At 48.7% G+C, this 15,912-nt stretch overlaps 1 protein-coding gene and 1 non-coding gene across 3 annotated transcripts in view; both read left to right on the forward strand.

Annotated features, from left to right (window-relative positions):
* The window catches only part of PTCD3 (pentatricopeptide repeat domain 3), a 30,917-nt gene that overhangs the window by 5,315 nt on the left and 9,690 nt on the right, over nucleotides 1-15,912 (forward strand). For both annotated transcript variants that reach the window (XM_077315547.1, XM_077315546.1), the window contains exons 10-22: nucleotides 925-1,012; nucleotides 1,105-1,165; nucleotides 2,946-3,028; nucleotides 5,527-5,671; nucleotides 7,164-7,214; nucleotides 8,035-8,121; nucleotides 9,544-9,572; nucleotides 10,420-10,526; nucleotides 11,547-11,625; nucleotides 11,719-11,809; nucleotides 12,902-12,987; nucleotides 14,733-14,872; nucleotides 15,734-15,775. In XM_077315547.1, coding sequence (XP_077171662.1) covers nucleotides 925-1,012; nucleotides 1,105-1,165; nucleotides 2,946-3,028; nucleotides 5,527-5,671; nucleotides 7,164-7,214; nucleotides 8,035-8,121; nucleotides 9,544-9,572; nucleotides 10,420-10,526; nucleotides 11,547-11,625; nucleotides 11,719-11,809; nucleotides 12,902-12,987; nucleotides 14,733-14,872; nucleotides 15,734-15,775 — 1,089 coding nt within the window. The remainder of the gene's footprint in view (nucleotides 1-924; nucleotides 1,013-1,104; nucleotides 1,166-2,945; nucleotides 3,029-5,526; nucleotides 5,672-7,163; nucleotides 7,215-8,034; nucleotides 8,122-9,543; nucleotides 9,573-10,419; nucleotides 10,527-11,546; nucleotides 11,626-11,718; nucleotides 11,810-12,901; nucleotides 12,988-14,732; nucleotides 14,873-15,733; nucleotides 15,776-15,912) is intronic.
* On the forward strand, nucleotides 2,729-2,873 carry LOC143826870 (small nucleolar RNA SNORD94). Its single transcript, XR_013227151.1, has one exon. It is a non-coding gene; the product is annotated as a small nucleolar RNA SNORD94 (small nucleolar RNA).

Raw genomic sequence — 15,912 nt, forward strand, 5'->3', positions numbered from 1 at the left:
ATTCCTGTGGTTGGGTGCCTGCTTCTGAGGTGTGAATCGCTATGAGCCATGTTTGACCAAATCAGGATTGACCCAGAGTAGAGGGCCAGTGCCTGGCCTGAGAAAGTGTTCAAGGCAGAGGAACTTGGGACCTTTTATGAGGTGTTCTGCTTGTGACAAGGCAACAAACCTTGGGGCAGCAGCAGCAGCTTCTAACTTGGCAAGCTGGTTTTGATTTCCTGCTTCTCCACATGCAACCAGCTGGGCGACCTTCAGTTAGTCACAATCCTGTTAGAGCTGTTCTCATGAGCAGTAATCTCAGGGCTCTCTCAGCCCCACCTACCTCACAGGGGTGTCTGTTGTGGGGAGAGGAAGGGAAGGTGAATGTAAGTTGCTTGAGACTCCTGGTAGAGAAAAGTGGCATAGAAGAACCAACTCTCCCTCTTCTTTCTTTGCAAATACTTTCAATGTTGTGTCTTCCAGTTTGGTGAGAGCCAGTTTGGTGTAGTGGTTAGGAGTGCGGACTTCTAATCTGGCATGCCAGGTTCGATTCTGCGCTCCCCCACATGCATCCAGCTGGGGTTACCTTTGGCTCGCCATGGCACTGATAAAACTGTTCTGAGCGAGCAGTGATATCAGGCCTCACCCACCCCACAGGGTGTCTGTTGTGGGGGGAGGAATGGGAAGGCGACTGTAAGCCGCTTTGAGCCTCCTTCGGGTAGGGAAAAGAGGCATATAAGAACCAACTCTTCTTCTTCTTCAGTAATATCAGGGCTCTCTCAGCCTCCCCTCCCTCACAGGGTGTCTGTTGTGGGGAGAGGAAAGGGAAGGCGAATGGAAGCCGCTTTGAGCCTCCTTCGGGTAGGGAAAAGCGGCATATAAGAACCAACTCTTCTTCAAACCCTCTTAAGCTTTAAACCATCCCTTTCCGTCTCTTGAGCACAGAGAGAACAACAATGCTGAGCGGGTCCTCAGCCTCATGCCAGAGAAAAATGCACATTCCTATTGCACCGTGATCAGAGGAATGGTGAAGGTACGGTCGTGGTGGGCTTCAAATAGCTGGTTCATTTTAGGCTGTTCCTGACAGATTTCTGATGTGTGTCTTTTTGGGGGGGTATATTTCAGCACAGAGCATATGCCAAGGCTTTTGACACATATACGGACTTGTTGAACAACAGGCTTAAGGGTGAGTTTTATTTGCTGGGCAGCAGACCACGCATCAGCATGCAGGCATATACCACAAAAGGGGCTTCAGAATGAGTGTGGGAAATGTCTCCTGAGGACACAGGATTTGTTGCTTTCCCCTATTAAATTTACCCCCTCCCCACCATCATCAATAGTTTGATATGAAACCCTTTGTCCCTGCCTCCGGAAAGGTGCATTCCTCGCCTGTCTTCTCAGGCTCTCTCTGTAGTTACTCCAGGCTTATGGAACACACATCAAGGACAAATCTGGAGGGCCGGTTTGCCTATTGCCCTCCCAGAAGAGAGATTTTGGGTCTGTTGTGGAGTCTGTTGGCCTTGGAGGCAAGCCTCTCTTCTGGATTTTATATATTTATCAGTTTTCTGCTGCTTCCTCTTCTGATTTATGAGAGTTGGGTCTTGGGTAAGGCAGGTTTATCAGTGCTGTGATGGCACAAATAGTATATCTTGGGTGCAATCTATGGTGCCTATGTCAGTGGGAGTGATTTGCAATTGTTATTACTATGTAGCTGTTGTTTTAAATTATTTATAGTCTGCCCCTTGCCAGTCACAGTCTCTGCGCAGTTGGCAACATATAAAAACCAGACAGCTGTGGTTAATATTGTAATCAATTTAAAACTAATTTCTGATTTTTATATATATATATATAATAAAATAAAATGCTCCAATAGGATCCCCAATAGGAGCTTAAAGAGATACTATTTCTGGATTCATATCCTGAGTTCTGGTGTCATTGTGTGCTTAGCCTGGCCTCAGCCATAGGCATTGCAGGAGAGCCCCATTCTGCGGGCCCTCTGATAGCTCTGAAAGAGGAGGAGTAAGAAGCAGTGTTTGTTCTCATATGCTACTTTCCCTCTACCCGAAGGAGTCTCAAAGCGGCCTCCAATGGCCTTCCCTTTCCTCTCCCCACAACAGACGCCCTGTGAGGGAGGTGATGCTGAGAGAGCCCTGAGAAAACTGCTCAGTCAGAACAGCTTTATCAGTGCTGTGGCAAGCCTAAGGCCACCCAGCAGAAAAGGCCCTGTCTCTGGCTGAGGCCAATCACATTTCTTTGGGGGGGTATGTATTTCAGCACATTTTTGGAGCCAGGGACCCTCAGCGAGTTGGAATTAGCAGAGTATAATGTCGTTGTTTAATTTCTATACTGCCCCTCTCCGTATGGGTTCAGGGCAGTTCACAACATACGCAATAATAAAATGCAATCATAAAATACATTAATAATAATACACAATCATAAAAATGCCATACTAAAACTCAGCTAAAAAACCCATCTCCCCTTAACTCCTTCCATTGACTACCCAGACTGAAGGTGGCCTATAAAATAAATGGGCAGGGGAGATCTGAGGAAGGGAGGCCCATAAAGCTGCCAGCAGTCCTGGCCTCCACCATAGGCCTGGAGGAGGAGTGCCGTTGGGCAGGTGCTGTGGAACTCCATCAGAGGCCAGATCGTGGCTGGCGGTGCGTTCCACTCTCTTGGCAGAAATGGGACTCCTATGCCAGTGGAGCATGCTTTGTGCGTGGTGGGCTTTCCCTTCCGTTTTTTGTTTGTGGCAGTGATGATTGGCGCAGGGGTACAGACCTCAGCTGGATCATGGGAGCTGAGTGGAAGCCATCTGCATTCCAGGACTGCTGGCTTGTGGCGGGCACTCTGGAAAGCGGCTTCCATGAGAACCTTGCCTGATGCTGAGCCACCTCCACACAGACTTGCAAATGCGCACCAAACAGCTGCTGAGAGTGTAACAGCCTGCCCAATGTCTTTTTCAGGTGATGTGTATACCTTTAATGCGTTAATTTCATCAGCTGTGGAAGTGAAGGAGAAATTTGAGGAAAGATGGGACCTTGCTGAGGTAAGCATGCCTAGGGAGGATATGTTTACAAGCCTCTGTCTAGAACGTTTTCTTCTTTCAGGGAGCTGAGTGTGGTTTCAAGGTTGTCTTTCTCCACTTTATCACAACAGGTGAGAGCGAGCGAGTGGGTGGCCCACAGTCATGCCACAAGCTCCAGGGCAGGGTGGAGGTTCAACACATATCCCGGGTTAAAAATGTGTATTGCAGCTAAAAACCCAAAAATTGTTTGGTGATTATTTTATGCCAAGAAGTGTTAAAACACAACAAGATTTCAGATTGTACACTCATTCAGAAACTTTGTTATGTTTGTGCTACAAATCTTTCAGCACAGACCATGAATCGCTAAGGCAGTCAGCTGACTGTGTCCAAATCCAAAATCTGAAATCTTTAGAACTGCAAGATTGCATTGAGATTAACCTAGATCTCCCCTTATTATTTGCTATCAAATCTCAGCTGTCTTATGGTGACCCTGTAGAATTGGCTAGGCAAGGCTTGCCTGCCTCCCTCCACTCCCAGGCCCTGGTGTTCCTTGCAGTCTCCCTGCAATTCCAATTCTGACCAGGGCAGGCAGGGCTTAGCATCTGAGATCTGGCTAGACTGGACCATCCAGTTAAGGTTGGGGGGGGGGGATGAATCCCAAGGATAGTGTTATAAAGGCTGAATTAACACATGCAAAAGCAGTACTCAAACTCACACTGAACACTGTAATTACATAGCTCAAACTTCCAAATTTCCCAAACATCCACTGAATCCAACTGAGCTGCCACAGGTGGGAAGAGGAGGTGAGTCCCCCTTCTAGAACAAACACTGAACGAGCTGTATGTAGCCGCAACATGAGCCTGCTTCTTTCCAGGCACCTGGAAGGCAACAAAATTGCACAGGAGTCACCAAAACACAGCCCCAAATTGCACTAAGGCTCCTTAGTATAGTGACAAGCCATTCTATCCAGAATTTGGTATTAAACAGTCACCACACACTGGGTGGGACACTGTGCCCAGAAGAGAGGCTATTTGCCACTAGTGAACAGTTTGTTTAAACTTCTTGGATCAAGGGGAGGGTTCTTCATTATCTCTTTCAAGATCATAGAATCATGGAGTTGGAAGGGGCCATACAGGCCATCTAGTCCAGCCCCCTGCTGTACGCAGAATCAGCCCTAAGCATCCTAAAGCATCCAAGAAAAGTGTGTATCCAGCCTTTGCTTGAAGACTGCCAGTGAGGGGGAGCTCACCACCTCCTTAGGCAGCCTATTCCACTGCTGAACTACTTTGACTGTGAAAAACTTTTTCCTGATATCTAGCCTATATCGTTGTACTTGAAGTTTAAACCCATTACTGCATGTCCTGTGCAGCCAACAGAAACAGCATCCTGCCCTCCTCCACGTGACAACCTTTCAAATACTTAAAGAGGGCTATCATGTCCCCTCTCAACCTCCTTTTCTCCAGGCTGAACATTCCCAAGTCCCTCAACCTATCTTCATAGGGCTTGGTCCCTTGGCCCCAGATCTTCTTCGTCACTGTACACTTTCATTTTTATCTACGTCCTTCTTGAAGTTAGGCCTCCAGAACTGCACACAGTACTCCAGGTGTGGTCTGACCAGTGCTGTATACGATGACATCTTGTGATTTTGATGTGATGACCCTGTTGATACAGCCCCAAATGGCATTCACCTTTTGTACCGCTGCATCACACTGCCTGCTCATGTTTAGTTTACAATCCACAAGTACCCCAAGGTCTCATTCACACACAATGTAACCTAGAAGCGTATCCCCCATCCAGTAGGCATGCTTTTCATTTTTCTGACCCAGATGCAGAACTTTACACTTATCTTTATTAAATTGCATCTTATTCTCATTTGCCCATTTTTACATTGTGTTCAGATCTCGTTGAACTCTGTCTCTATCTTCTGGAGTATTTGCCAGTCCTCCCAATTTGGTGTCATCTGCAAACTTGATGAGTAGTCCCTCCACCCCCTCATCTAGATCATGAATAAATATGTTAAAAAGTACCGGGCCGAGCACCGAGCCCAGAGGTACCCTGCTACTCACCTCCCTCCAGTCTGATGAAACACCATTGACCACAACTCAACAAGATGGTGGCGACTGACCCCTCTTCTCTTGTGGAAGTGTTTGCCACTTCCTGGACCCAGTCAGCCAGTCCCCGCCAGTCCATTGTTGCTGATCCTGAGGGGCTGGGGCTGGAACATGATCTGGTAACTGAGGAGGAGGGGCTGCTGCAAACCTTTTGTACCTGAACATGGACTGGTGCTCTGCAGCTTTATAAAGAGCTCTACTTGCTTGATTTTATGACACCATCTTCAGTGGAATCTCTGGATGAGTTCATCAGGATGTATAGCAAGATCAGAGCCCTTCGCTGTTAGGAAAGTGGGGGGGGGGGGCACCGAATGCTTGCTCTACTGTGAGGGGAGGCTCCCTACACCTTTACAGTACTGAACTAGTTCTAATTCTTGCTCCTCTTACTTCTTGGTTCTCCTTGTGCAGGGCTTGCTGAGAGAGATGGCACAGCAGGATGTGCAGCCAAACCTGCTGACCTTCAATGCTGTGCTGAAGGTGCTGGGGCACTGCGGCTCTTTGGGCAGGAGCGTGGCTTTGTCAGTCTTGGGCGAGATGAGTGCGCTCCATATTGGTGAGAGTTCTTCTGTCTCAAGGGGACTGTTCCAAACAGCAGGATGCTGTTGGGGTCTCCATCTGTCCTCTGCAGTTTTCGCCTGTCCTTTCTCTACATGAGTCTCCCTTTCTCCATTTTATGCCTCACAGCAACCCTGCGAGGTGGGGTAGGGTGAGACGGCTAAAGACCACCCAGTCAATTTCATAGCAGGGTGGAATTGGAGCCTGACACAGTAGGACACTTTTACTAATAGATCCTACTGGTCCTGGCCGCTTTGCAGCTGCAGAGTTCTTCCCATCCCGATGGGACCTCCTCCTGGATTTCTGCATCTTTAGAGCATTTTAAACAGGGTGGGGAGGGGTTGAGTGTCCCAGCAGAGCCAAGTGAGTAGAGCTCCTTCAGCAGCTCGCCAGGGGCCCACTTGCCAGTGACACTGTCCACAGGATCCAGCGGGCTCCCTGTGTGCGTGCTGGGGTTGCATGCTGGGTTTTAGAGGCAGGCCCTGTAGGGGTGGCTGGACGCTGGGGGCTTTATGGTGCAGGAGCTCATGTTTGTAGTCTTCAGATTTTCATGTTCAGGTTTTCCTGCAAGTTTGTATGAATGTATGTTTTCTCTTGGATCTATGATCACTCAAAGTGGTGGATGCAGCCGTGAAATCAAACAGCGAATAACACTGGGCCGGAACGCAATGTTAGGCATGAACCGAATACGGAAGAGTAAGGATATCAGCCTTAATACAAAGTGCTGGATAGTCAACACCATTGTCTTCCCTATAACAAGCTATGGATGCAAAAGCTTCTTCCTGAAGAAGGAAGACAGAAGAATAGATGCCTTCGAATTATGGAGTTGGAGACGAATGCTGAGAATACCCTAACCCTAACCCTGGACAGCCAAAGTTACCAACGAGACAGTTTTAGAGAGGAGCAAACCAACAATGTCATTATAAGGCAAGATATTACAGCTAAAGCTCACTTACTTTGGACACATCATGCGATCAAACTCACTAGAAAAATCATTAATGCTCGGCATGGTCAGTGGCAAAAGGAAATGTGGTCGCCAAAGGATCCGCTGGCTCGACACGATCAAAGCCGATCAAGGGATGACCATAAACCAACTAAAAGAAGCGGTCATTGACAGAGATGCGTGGCGGAAACTTTCCTATAGAATCGCCGAGGGTTGGACACGGCTAAACAGATAACATCATCATCATGTTTTCTCTCAGGACCCAATTGTGGATTTAAGCATTCCCAGATGGGGCTATGCTGAGTATTCTATAAAGTCTGAGGAAGAGTGCTTGCACTCGAAAGCTCATGCCCTGAATAAATCTTTGTTGGTCTTAAAGGTGCTGCTGGACTCTGATTCTATTATTTTATACGTTGTTATAGATAGATCTAGTTCAGCATTTTAATTGCTGCAGTAGCTCTATGCCAAGAGAGCTACCATTAACAAATATTGAGCATATTATATTTTCTTTCCCCACAATTCAATAACATATGTTTCTTCCTTTCAGAACCCAGCTTGGCAACGTATGATCATCTCCTTGGCATATTTTATAAATCTGGTAGGTCATCCGTGGCTGGTTTGTTCCTTTGCTCTCTAGATGCAGCTGCTGTTGCTGCTGGAAGACCAGCTCCCTGACCAGGGCCTCCTGCTTCTGTCCCGAATGCCTGGATCTCCTCCTTTGTTTTCCCAGGAGTTGAGAAGAGGCGCTTGAGCCAACTACACCTAGAGCTGTATTCCTGTTCTCTTTGCTTCCAGCGGGGGTGGGGGGGGGGAACTGATCCTGATTCAGTTTGTCAGGCAGGCCGCCTTTCTTTGGGGAGAAAAGAGCCTTTAGCCGATGTGGCTCAGAGCCCTGGGCCAGTTCTAGTTGTCAAGCTCCCTGCCCATCTGTCCTCACTCTGGACAGTATGGGGCACATGCCCCCTTTAGTGTTCTCAGCCCCAGTGGAGAGAGGAAGGGAAAAGGGGCTTGTCAGCTGCTTTGGGACCCCTTCGGGGAGGGAAAGGTGGGGTATGAGAAAGCCCACCCTCCTCCTCCTTTGAGCAGCTTAACATGCGTGTGGGGGTGCCACAAAGTTAGTTCTGTTCTTGGAGGGGGCAGTACTTAAAACAGGCAAAAGAAAACCAACGTCTCCTGGCTGTGTTAAACCAGCACATTAACCACGAAGCCGCAGGCGTGTTTGAAAAATGATCAGGTGCCAGTTTTCTTCTTCTATCCCAGCCAGTGATTACTCAGTGGTATCTTTTGAAAACTCTGTTTAAAATCAACCTAGTTATCCTTAAACAGATTAAATAAGAAGTTTGCATGGAAAACACTAATAATTATATGAATGTGTCTTGGAGTGACCAGCCAACCTTGGTGCATGTTTTGTTCCGCAGCCTATTCTCGTGGCCCAACAGATATTATCTACGAAGTCATGGATGAAATCGAAGGCAAGAGCTTTTACCCCCAGGACCCAGCTGACGGTCAGTATCTTTTATGTTATCTTGCATTGATCTTTTGGGTTTTTATTAAAATAGCACATATGACCAATGTTGCTCAGAGATAGATCCCAGCCATTATACATTCAAGTAATTATACATTCAAGTAAAAGTGCATGACAAGACGCTAGATTTGCTAATGCTCCTTGGGATTGGTGTTTTGAGCCATTGAAGCAAGGTGGCTGTCTGCTGCCTGACTTACATGGCAACAAGAAGGCTGACTTCAGGATAAACTGGGGCTTGTTGTTATGGCCCCTCCCCCAATAGCCAGCTGGTGAAAGACATCTGCAGCAAACCATAATATCCATTATTCTCAAGCAACCAACTATGCTTGGCGGAAGAAGGTATTCCCCTTCCAAACCAACACTTACTTTGGTGTCCTGGTTTGAAGGGAAGCAAACCATAGTTTGGGGTTCAGATGTTACTGCAAACTGTTAATGCAGTGGTATTAAATTAACTGGCTTCTCTGGAGGAGTCGAGAGGGGAGCGCATTAACCCAAAAGATGCCACGAGTCCATTCCCATCGTTGGTTGTTTCTTTTGAACCAAGCCAGGATGTTGGCCATGTCCAAGAAAGCCGGTCAGCATCTCTCGCATTGTATCAAAAGCTGCTTTGCTGAAGGATCCTGAGGGTAAAAGTTTCAGAAGTGTGTTGTGTATGGCTCCCCGCCCCGCCCCGCCCGCTGCCCTTTGATTGGAGTCCACAGCAAGGCAGGAGGTCAGTAAGCTGTTGGATCAGAATGAAGGCTAGTGGGGAGACAGGAACAGAGTTAGCTCCCTCCAGCTGGGTGCAGACCAACTGAGAAGTGAGGGAGGACCTTGAAGAGTTCTTCCCGTGAAGAAATGAAGAGATCAGTATCCTTTTGGATACTGCCAAGCAGTTAAGAGGACCCTGCTCCATTCCAGAGGAATTTGTGAAGAAGAAAGCAGACTGACTTGAGGCTTGTTATTAGACCATCCAAATCACATGTTGCCAGCCAGAACGAGTCCCGGTAGAATCCTCGTTTTCAAGGAACAATATGTCTTCCTCAGTGGCTTATCTAGGCAGTAAGTGTAATCTTGTTCAGTTCTTGCTTATAACTATAAGTATCACTTTGCCCGTTGGGTTCAGTCATTCAGCATGGAGAAAGAGGAATCATGGACACCGCCTACAAATGGTGGCTATGGAACTAACAAACTGGATTATAAATGAAAATATCATTGGGCCAGAGGAGATTGGATTCAGGGTGTCTGTTGTGGGGAGAGGAAGAGGAAGTGATTGTAAGCTGCTTTGAGACTCCTTCGGATAGAGAGAAGCATAAAAACCAGCTTTTCTCCTTGCCATTCAGTATTACTTCAGGAATGCTAATATTCTTTGTGGCCATGAAGAGTCCAGAGTTAACAGTCATTTTTATATCTTCTTTTTCAGCCAACTTTTTTTCAAATACCATGAGAATCGTAAGTGGGTTTTGTTTGATTTTTGAAGTTGAATTCTGAATTTGTATTTCTGGCTCCCTGGAACCTGTGTGGGTTAAGCACAACAGTGCTATGTCCTTGAGTACTTCATCGATAGACAAGACGTGTTCTTCACCCAAAAAAGCTCAACACAGATGTAAGAATCCTCATCCCCCTGACTGACACCAAGGCCATGGGCTTGACATAACCACAAAATACTCAGCTAGCAACTAATGAGCTCACAGCCTCTCCCCACCCCCATTGCACAGCAGCACGTGCATCCCCCCCCCCCCCCCCCACACACACACCTTTGACAGGAGCTTTGTCAACTGACAAAAGGCTTGGCATGAGCAGAGGAGCCCCTGACACTTGTTGAGATTGTCCGGAGGTTTGGAGTTGGGTGCCATCAGTATGCCAATGACACCTCCTGGTGGATAAGCAGCCGATAGCAGGGCTTCTGGTACTCTTTCAGAGCCTGGATGCAGCCATCCCATGGTTTAAGGGAGCTGGCTGAAACCATTTCAGATGGAGGTAATGTGGCTGGGAAGGACTGAGATGTTAGCCAGAGGGTCAGTCTCAACACTCTGAAAAGGGCCTTGGGGTGTGTTTGGAGTCTACGCTGTTTTCAGCAGAATTCTGAAGAGGCCGGGTAAAAGTTCTCTCAACAAACAAAGAAGGTAGTGATAATGCTAGATCTGCACAATTGGAAAACAGCTCCCCCCCCCGGATGGAGATGGGCAGTGTCAGTTCATAATTATTCTGCAGAAAGCAGGCTTAGGAATTCCTTTGTCCACGGAAATAATCCCGTAGTGCTTTTCTGTCTGGTTTCCTGCACCTTCCTTTGTTGCAGTGTTTGGATCTGAAGGATGTTCAGCTGGCCTATCAGCTCCACAGAGTGGTAGAGACTGGAGAGAACTGGAAAATGTTGGGAGACATGTCCAAGCAGACTGCCTACTGGTAAGGGTGGCCTGGCCCTTCACTCTGAGTGGCTGCTGAGGGCCGGCGGCTGCAGTCGGCTTACAATGCTGCTAGCAAAGGCTGCTCGCAAAATAAAACAAAAATCTAACAGCGCCTTTAAAAATCACATTTATTTTAATATATGTGACATGCCTTGACTCCTGCCCCCTCAATCTCACCCATACAAATTTTCCATTATGTCTCTATCTGACAAAGTAGAAGAAGAAGAAGAAGAGTTGGTTCTTATATGCCGCTTTTCCCAACCCGAAGGAGGCTCAAAGCGGCTTACAGTCGCCTTCCCATTCCTCTCCCCACAACAGACACCCTGTGGGGTGGGTGAGGCTGAGAGATCCCTGATATCACTGCCCGGTCAGAACAGTTTTATCAGAGCCGTGGCGAGCCCAAGGTCACCCAGCTGGCTGCATGTGGGGGAGCGCAGAATCGAACCTGGCATGCCAGATTAGAAGTCCGCGCTCCTAACCACTACACCAAACTGGCTCTCAAAGTAGGCAAAGTTTGCATTGAAATGAATGATACCACTAGATTGAAGGTGGCAGTGCTGCTACCAGTCTGGTTAACAGAGAGAGGGACATCCTGCTGGTCTGGAAGCCAAAGCAGAGTGGGTTGGGGGCTCAGTTCATGGACCGTGTTTTTGTGATCAAAGCAATTTTGAACAGCTAGGATGTTTTAGGGAAATCTCAATCTCTGTGGGAACCAACCAACCTAAAATTGATGGTAGATGCCCTACTCTGAAAGGAGAGGTGATGAAACCCCTAAAATCCTCTCTTGATCCACGGTTTCCTAGAACCAGCAGCAGGTTTCTTGGCCCCAGCAAATCCTTAGGATTCACTTCTGGGGGGGGGGTGTCTCTGGATGATGTTTTAAAAATTATTTCTATGTATAATTTTATTTAAAGCTGCCTAAGTCAGGGTAGAAAAGTAATGGAACTGGTAGCGAAACCTTCCTGTCTCAGGTGCTGTTTTGGTTTTGGTGACACAGTCTTTTTTTGCCCTGCTGCAGTGGACGGTTTTTTACTTTGCTGTGCATGATGGAACATCTTGATGTTGTCCTGAAGTGGTACAAAGAGCTGGTTCCTTCAGTAAGTATGACTTTTACTGTGTGCCGAAACTTGCTTTAAACACTACAATTTCAGCTCTGTCCTGGACTTAATAAATCTTACTTGTTTCATTAGATGTTTTACCCAAATACTGAAGGGTTGCTGGATCTTCTTCAAGCCCTGGACATGGGCAGCCGTTTGGATATGATTCCTCAGATTTGGAAAGGTTAATTGCACTTTTATTTTTGTTGTCTTGATTTTCCACACCATGGTGAGAAAATTCTAGATCTCTAAGAATGGAGGGTCAGAAAATGTATGTGCTCACAGTAACTTTGCCCCAGTGTGTTTTGCCAGTAGAAGTGCTCTCATCTGCTGCTGTTAGAGGTCACCATGGATTCAGTCCAGTCATTTGGTTCTCATGGTAAGGACCCCAGTCTCAAGCTGCTTAGCAACATGTGCCCCATTGTGTCCCCATTCAGCTCCTTACCTTTCATGGCTGATAGGACTGAACGGGCTCAGGAGATTTCTGCCTTTCTGTGATATAGCTCAGTCTATGGTGATATATATGGTGATATAGAGGGTAATATAGCTCTGTGGCAGGAGAGCCAGCTGTGCAGCTCTGTCCAGAAGGCAGCATCCCTGGTCTCAGAGGAGCCCCAGGGCCTGTGTTCTTGGGCAAGGCCTCAAAGCTCGCTTCAGGCAGTCTTGGGCAAGGGGGTGAGCTGCAGAGACTAACTTTGATCTGGATTAAGCCGTGAGTTTGGGTGGAAACAGCGTTGGGCTTGATTGTGATTGCTGGCAAAGAGGACATGTCCCTGGTGGTGGTTCTCCTCTGACTCTTCACAGCTTGATGGGGATTTCCGGGGAAGGCCACCACACTTGCCCAGTGAGGTGGGGGCCACCACACTTGCCCAGCACTTCCAGAGGTGGTTCGGGCCCTCCAGTCCCATGGACCAAATGTATTCTTTTCCTACAGGGAACAGAGGGCCCAGGATGTTTTTCCCTAGCAGGCGAGTTAGTTGGGTCTGAGAGAGCTCTGCCAACACAGTAGGAGAACTAGAGTTGGCTTGAGGGGTCCTTTTAGGCCCGAGGGCTCTGCCTCTTGAGTGCTGAGAGCTGGGTGAGGAGGACCAGGTGCTCAGCTGGCATCAGGGAAGTGTGCAGTGCTCTGCCATCACATGGTGCTCAGCACTGCAGAGAGCTCAGGCTGGGATGAACGTTGTTAGCCCTCAGGCTGCCACTGCCCTACTGTTTTATCTTTCTCCCTAGGGGAGTACTTGAATAGGCTCTGTTTCTTAATGTCTCTTTCCTTGGCCAGATATCAAGCAGCTTGGGCAAGGGCACAAGCCTGTCATTGTGGAGGCGGTTCTGTCGCTGATGGCCAGTGAGAGTCACTCTCCGGAGGTGAGAGTGGGTGAGACGGTCCCTGGGGGTGGAAAGGGGGCTCAGAAGAACTCTGGGGCCATTGACCTGTCTTCAGAGGCGCGGGTGGGGCGTGAGCTGCAGGGTTTCATGGGATCAGAGAGACCAGATTCAGATGCATGCTGGACTGCGAACTGGTTTGGGTCATCAGAGGCAGGTCGTGCTCTCAGCACCAACATCCGCTGCCTCCCAGGGCAGTTCTCCATGCTGGGACTCTCTCTCACCAACCCTGTTGCCCTCCCTCAGCCACCTCCTCAGGTGTCAATTTTCAGGTTGACTACTCCACCTCCCCCCCCCCAAAAAAAATAACAGCTTCATTGTGTTGTCTGGGCTTCCTTCTGTGGAGGGCCATCTGTGCAGCCACCCTGTCCTCTGCTTCAGCACTCCCCACCTCCTGCCTCCAGCTTTTCCTGTGGCCTGCAGTCCACAGATAAAGTAGCCCTGCAGTTTGACTGGTAACTTCCTAGCCCTGGTCTCCTAATGACCCATTTGTCTGTCAGCTGCAGCCCAACCTCACTCCACCTGTTTGTTCTTTCCGTTATGCAACTGCACTCTTTCAGAGGAGAACAAGCAAACGGGGTGGTCTTTTCCAGGAGGGCACTGGGTAATAAGCCCTCTCACTGGCCTTGGGTGGTTAACCTTCCCTCCGAAGGTGTGGTTTTCCACCTGTGGAGGAAGAGAGCCTGACACAGGCCACACCTCCTGCCTGTTGTGCAGGCAAGGCTCTGCAAAGTATTCTTGAGGACTTCTGCTTCCAGCTGAGGGAGGACCCCCCCACACACACCCATGGCCTGCCTCATACTCTTTTGGCCAAAGTTCTGATTCTTCCTCAAAGGCCTTCTGTGGGGACTGTATGGCAGCACCAGGGGACAGCAAATTGCAGCCATTCATGCACAGAGCACTGCTTTCTCCCTTGGGACTGACCCAGAGTCCTTTGGGCAAATGCGCCCAGCACTGTTTGGGCCAGTCAGATCAGTTCCCCCTCCTGATTTCACTCTGCAAGGTAGTCCTCCTCATGTCTGTTACTGTTGCCAGAGTAGTCTTGGCATTTCTGTCCCCTCCAGAAGGGGCAACTGGTACCACTTCCAAAAGCCCCCCTTAATCCTCAGGGCCAGCCCTTTTCAACCTTTTGACTGTGAAGTAACCCCTGAATTATGTTGCAGGCTTTTAGGTAACCCTGAAGTGATGCCAGCTAGCCACATCCCCCTGGCACTCCTTCTCCCTCCAAACGAAACACACAAACACATTCCACCATCCTGTCAACGTCCGGAGAGCAGTGGCATCCTGTGCCTGCTGCTGAGGCTGAAATGCCACCTGCCCTGAAGCAGCACAGCAGCCTGCTGTGCTGAGGCTGGGGCAGCCCCCTCCAACCTAGGCCCCCTCATCAGGAGTTAAAAAAAAGAAAGACCACCCCCCAACCACCACCAAGAGGCTGACCAGGATAGGGGAGCCTCAGCCAGCAAAATTTGTTTGGCCAGGGCTTTTTCCTCCCCACCCCCTCCAGGGCCATCGTTGGCCATTTTGGGAGGGGGTGAGTGGACCTGCCCAGATAAGGCGAAAAGCACCCGGGATCCAGATTAGAATCTGCCTCTCTTTAATCATGACGCCCAACTGGCTCTCCTAAAATAACATTGTGTCTTTCACCCTTCCCTACAATACGGAGGGATTTTGTAGATGGGCTTGTCTGCTGTTGACTACAAATGTTAAGGTTTATCCGACCTCTTCAGATTCAGGTGGCTTTTGCTGATTGTGCTGCGGATATATATGAAGTACAGGAAAGAGGCCGCATCCCCCTGGAATGGACAGCCACGTCCCTAGGCAACTGCACGCTCCTATTTGCTCGGGTTGGGAGAACCCAAGAAATGTGGTAAGTCAGGCAGGCTGCCTTTCTTCACCAACAGTTTGCTTGTGGATGTAAATTGTAATACAAATTCCATCACAGGGCACTTGATCTTGTGGTGCTTCATGATTTTAGCTTCACCTTAGTGATGGGAAAATCTTTACAATGTGTTTCATACCGCTCAGCAAGAGCAAAAAGTGAGCACAAATAGCCATGACATTCTCTGCATCCTTTCTTGGCTAACAAGACAGAGCAAGTTGGAAGAGATCAACTGCTCTTAAGAAAGGAGAGAGGACCAGCCACTAAATATTCTCTCTCTCCTGGACAGAGAATGACCTCAGTTCTTTGGTTTGTCGTCCAGAGAAGCAGGGTCCCTAGGCTCCCCGTTTTGGATGCACGACTTTCTTTTTTGCCTGTTTTGCTCAACACCAGGGGTCACTTAGGGGAAGCAGCAGTTGACCACAGCATTCTGTCAGTGAGGGAAGAGATCCCTGCATGAGTTGAGCCTCCTCATTGCTCCATGGGCTGGGATTTTTTTCGCAATGTTTTCCACTTACCCTGAGGAGACACTCCACCTCTCCAGTTCATGTCCTGGTCGCTAAGGGGGAAATCTCACCTCACTGAGCTGCTAGTGGGACATCCTGTTGCAAAGACATCACACCTGGTGGTGACATGCAGAGTGAAAAATGGGGAAATGGCTTGGGGTTTAATTTCGTGTATTATGTCTGCCTTCCTCACGGGGACTACAAGGGATTGCCCTGAGAGAGCCACTGCAATCCACAGGATGGGGCATTCAGTGAGCAGCGGCAGAGGATTAGGGTTGCCAACTGCAGGGGAGGCCCTTCCTCATGCTGCTGCCCAATGAGAACCTTTCTTCCTGCCCTCTAGGAGGATGCTGCAGCACTTCAAGAAGCACAACAGAGTCCCCAGGTAAGGGGATATTTTGGGGAAACAGGTACACACCCTCTGTGACCCCTCCTCTCCTTTCACCCTTTGTCCCTTGGTCTCTCCCCGCGGTCTGGCCTGCTTCTCTTTATGCCTGTCCCTCTAGCCTGTGGATCCCATGG

Source organism: Paroedura picta, chromosome 16 (assembly GCF_049243985.1).
Source record: "Paroedura picta isolate Pp20150507F chromosome 16, Ppicta_v3.0, whole genome shotgun sequence".
Lineage (NCBI taxonomy): Eukaryota > Metazoa > Chordata > Lepidosauria > Squamata > Gekkonidae > Paroedura > Paroedura picta.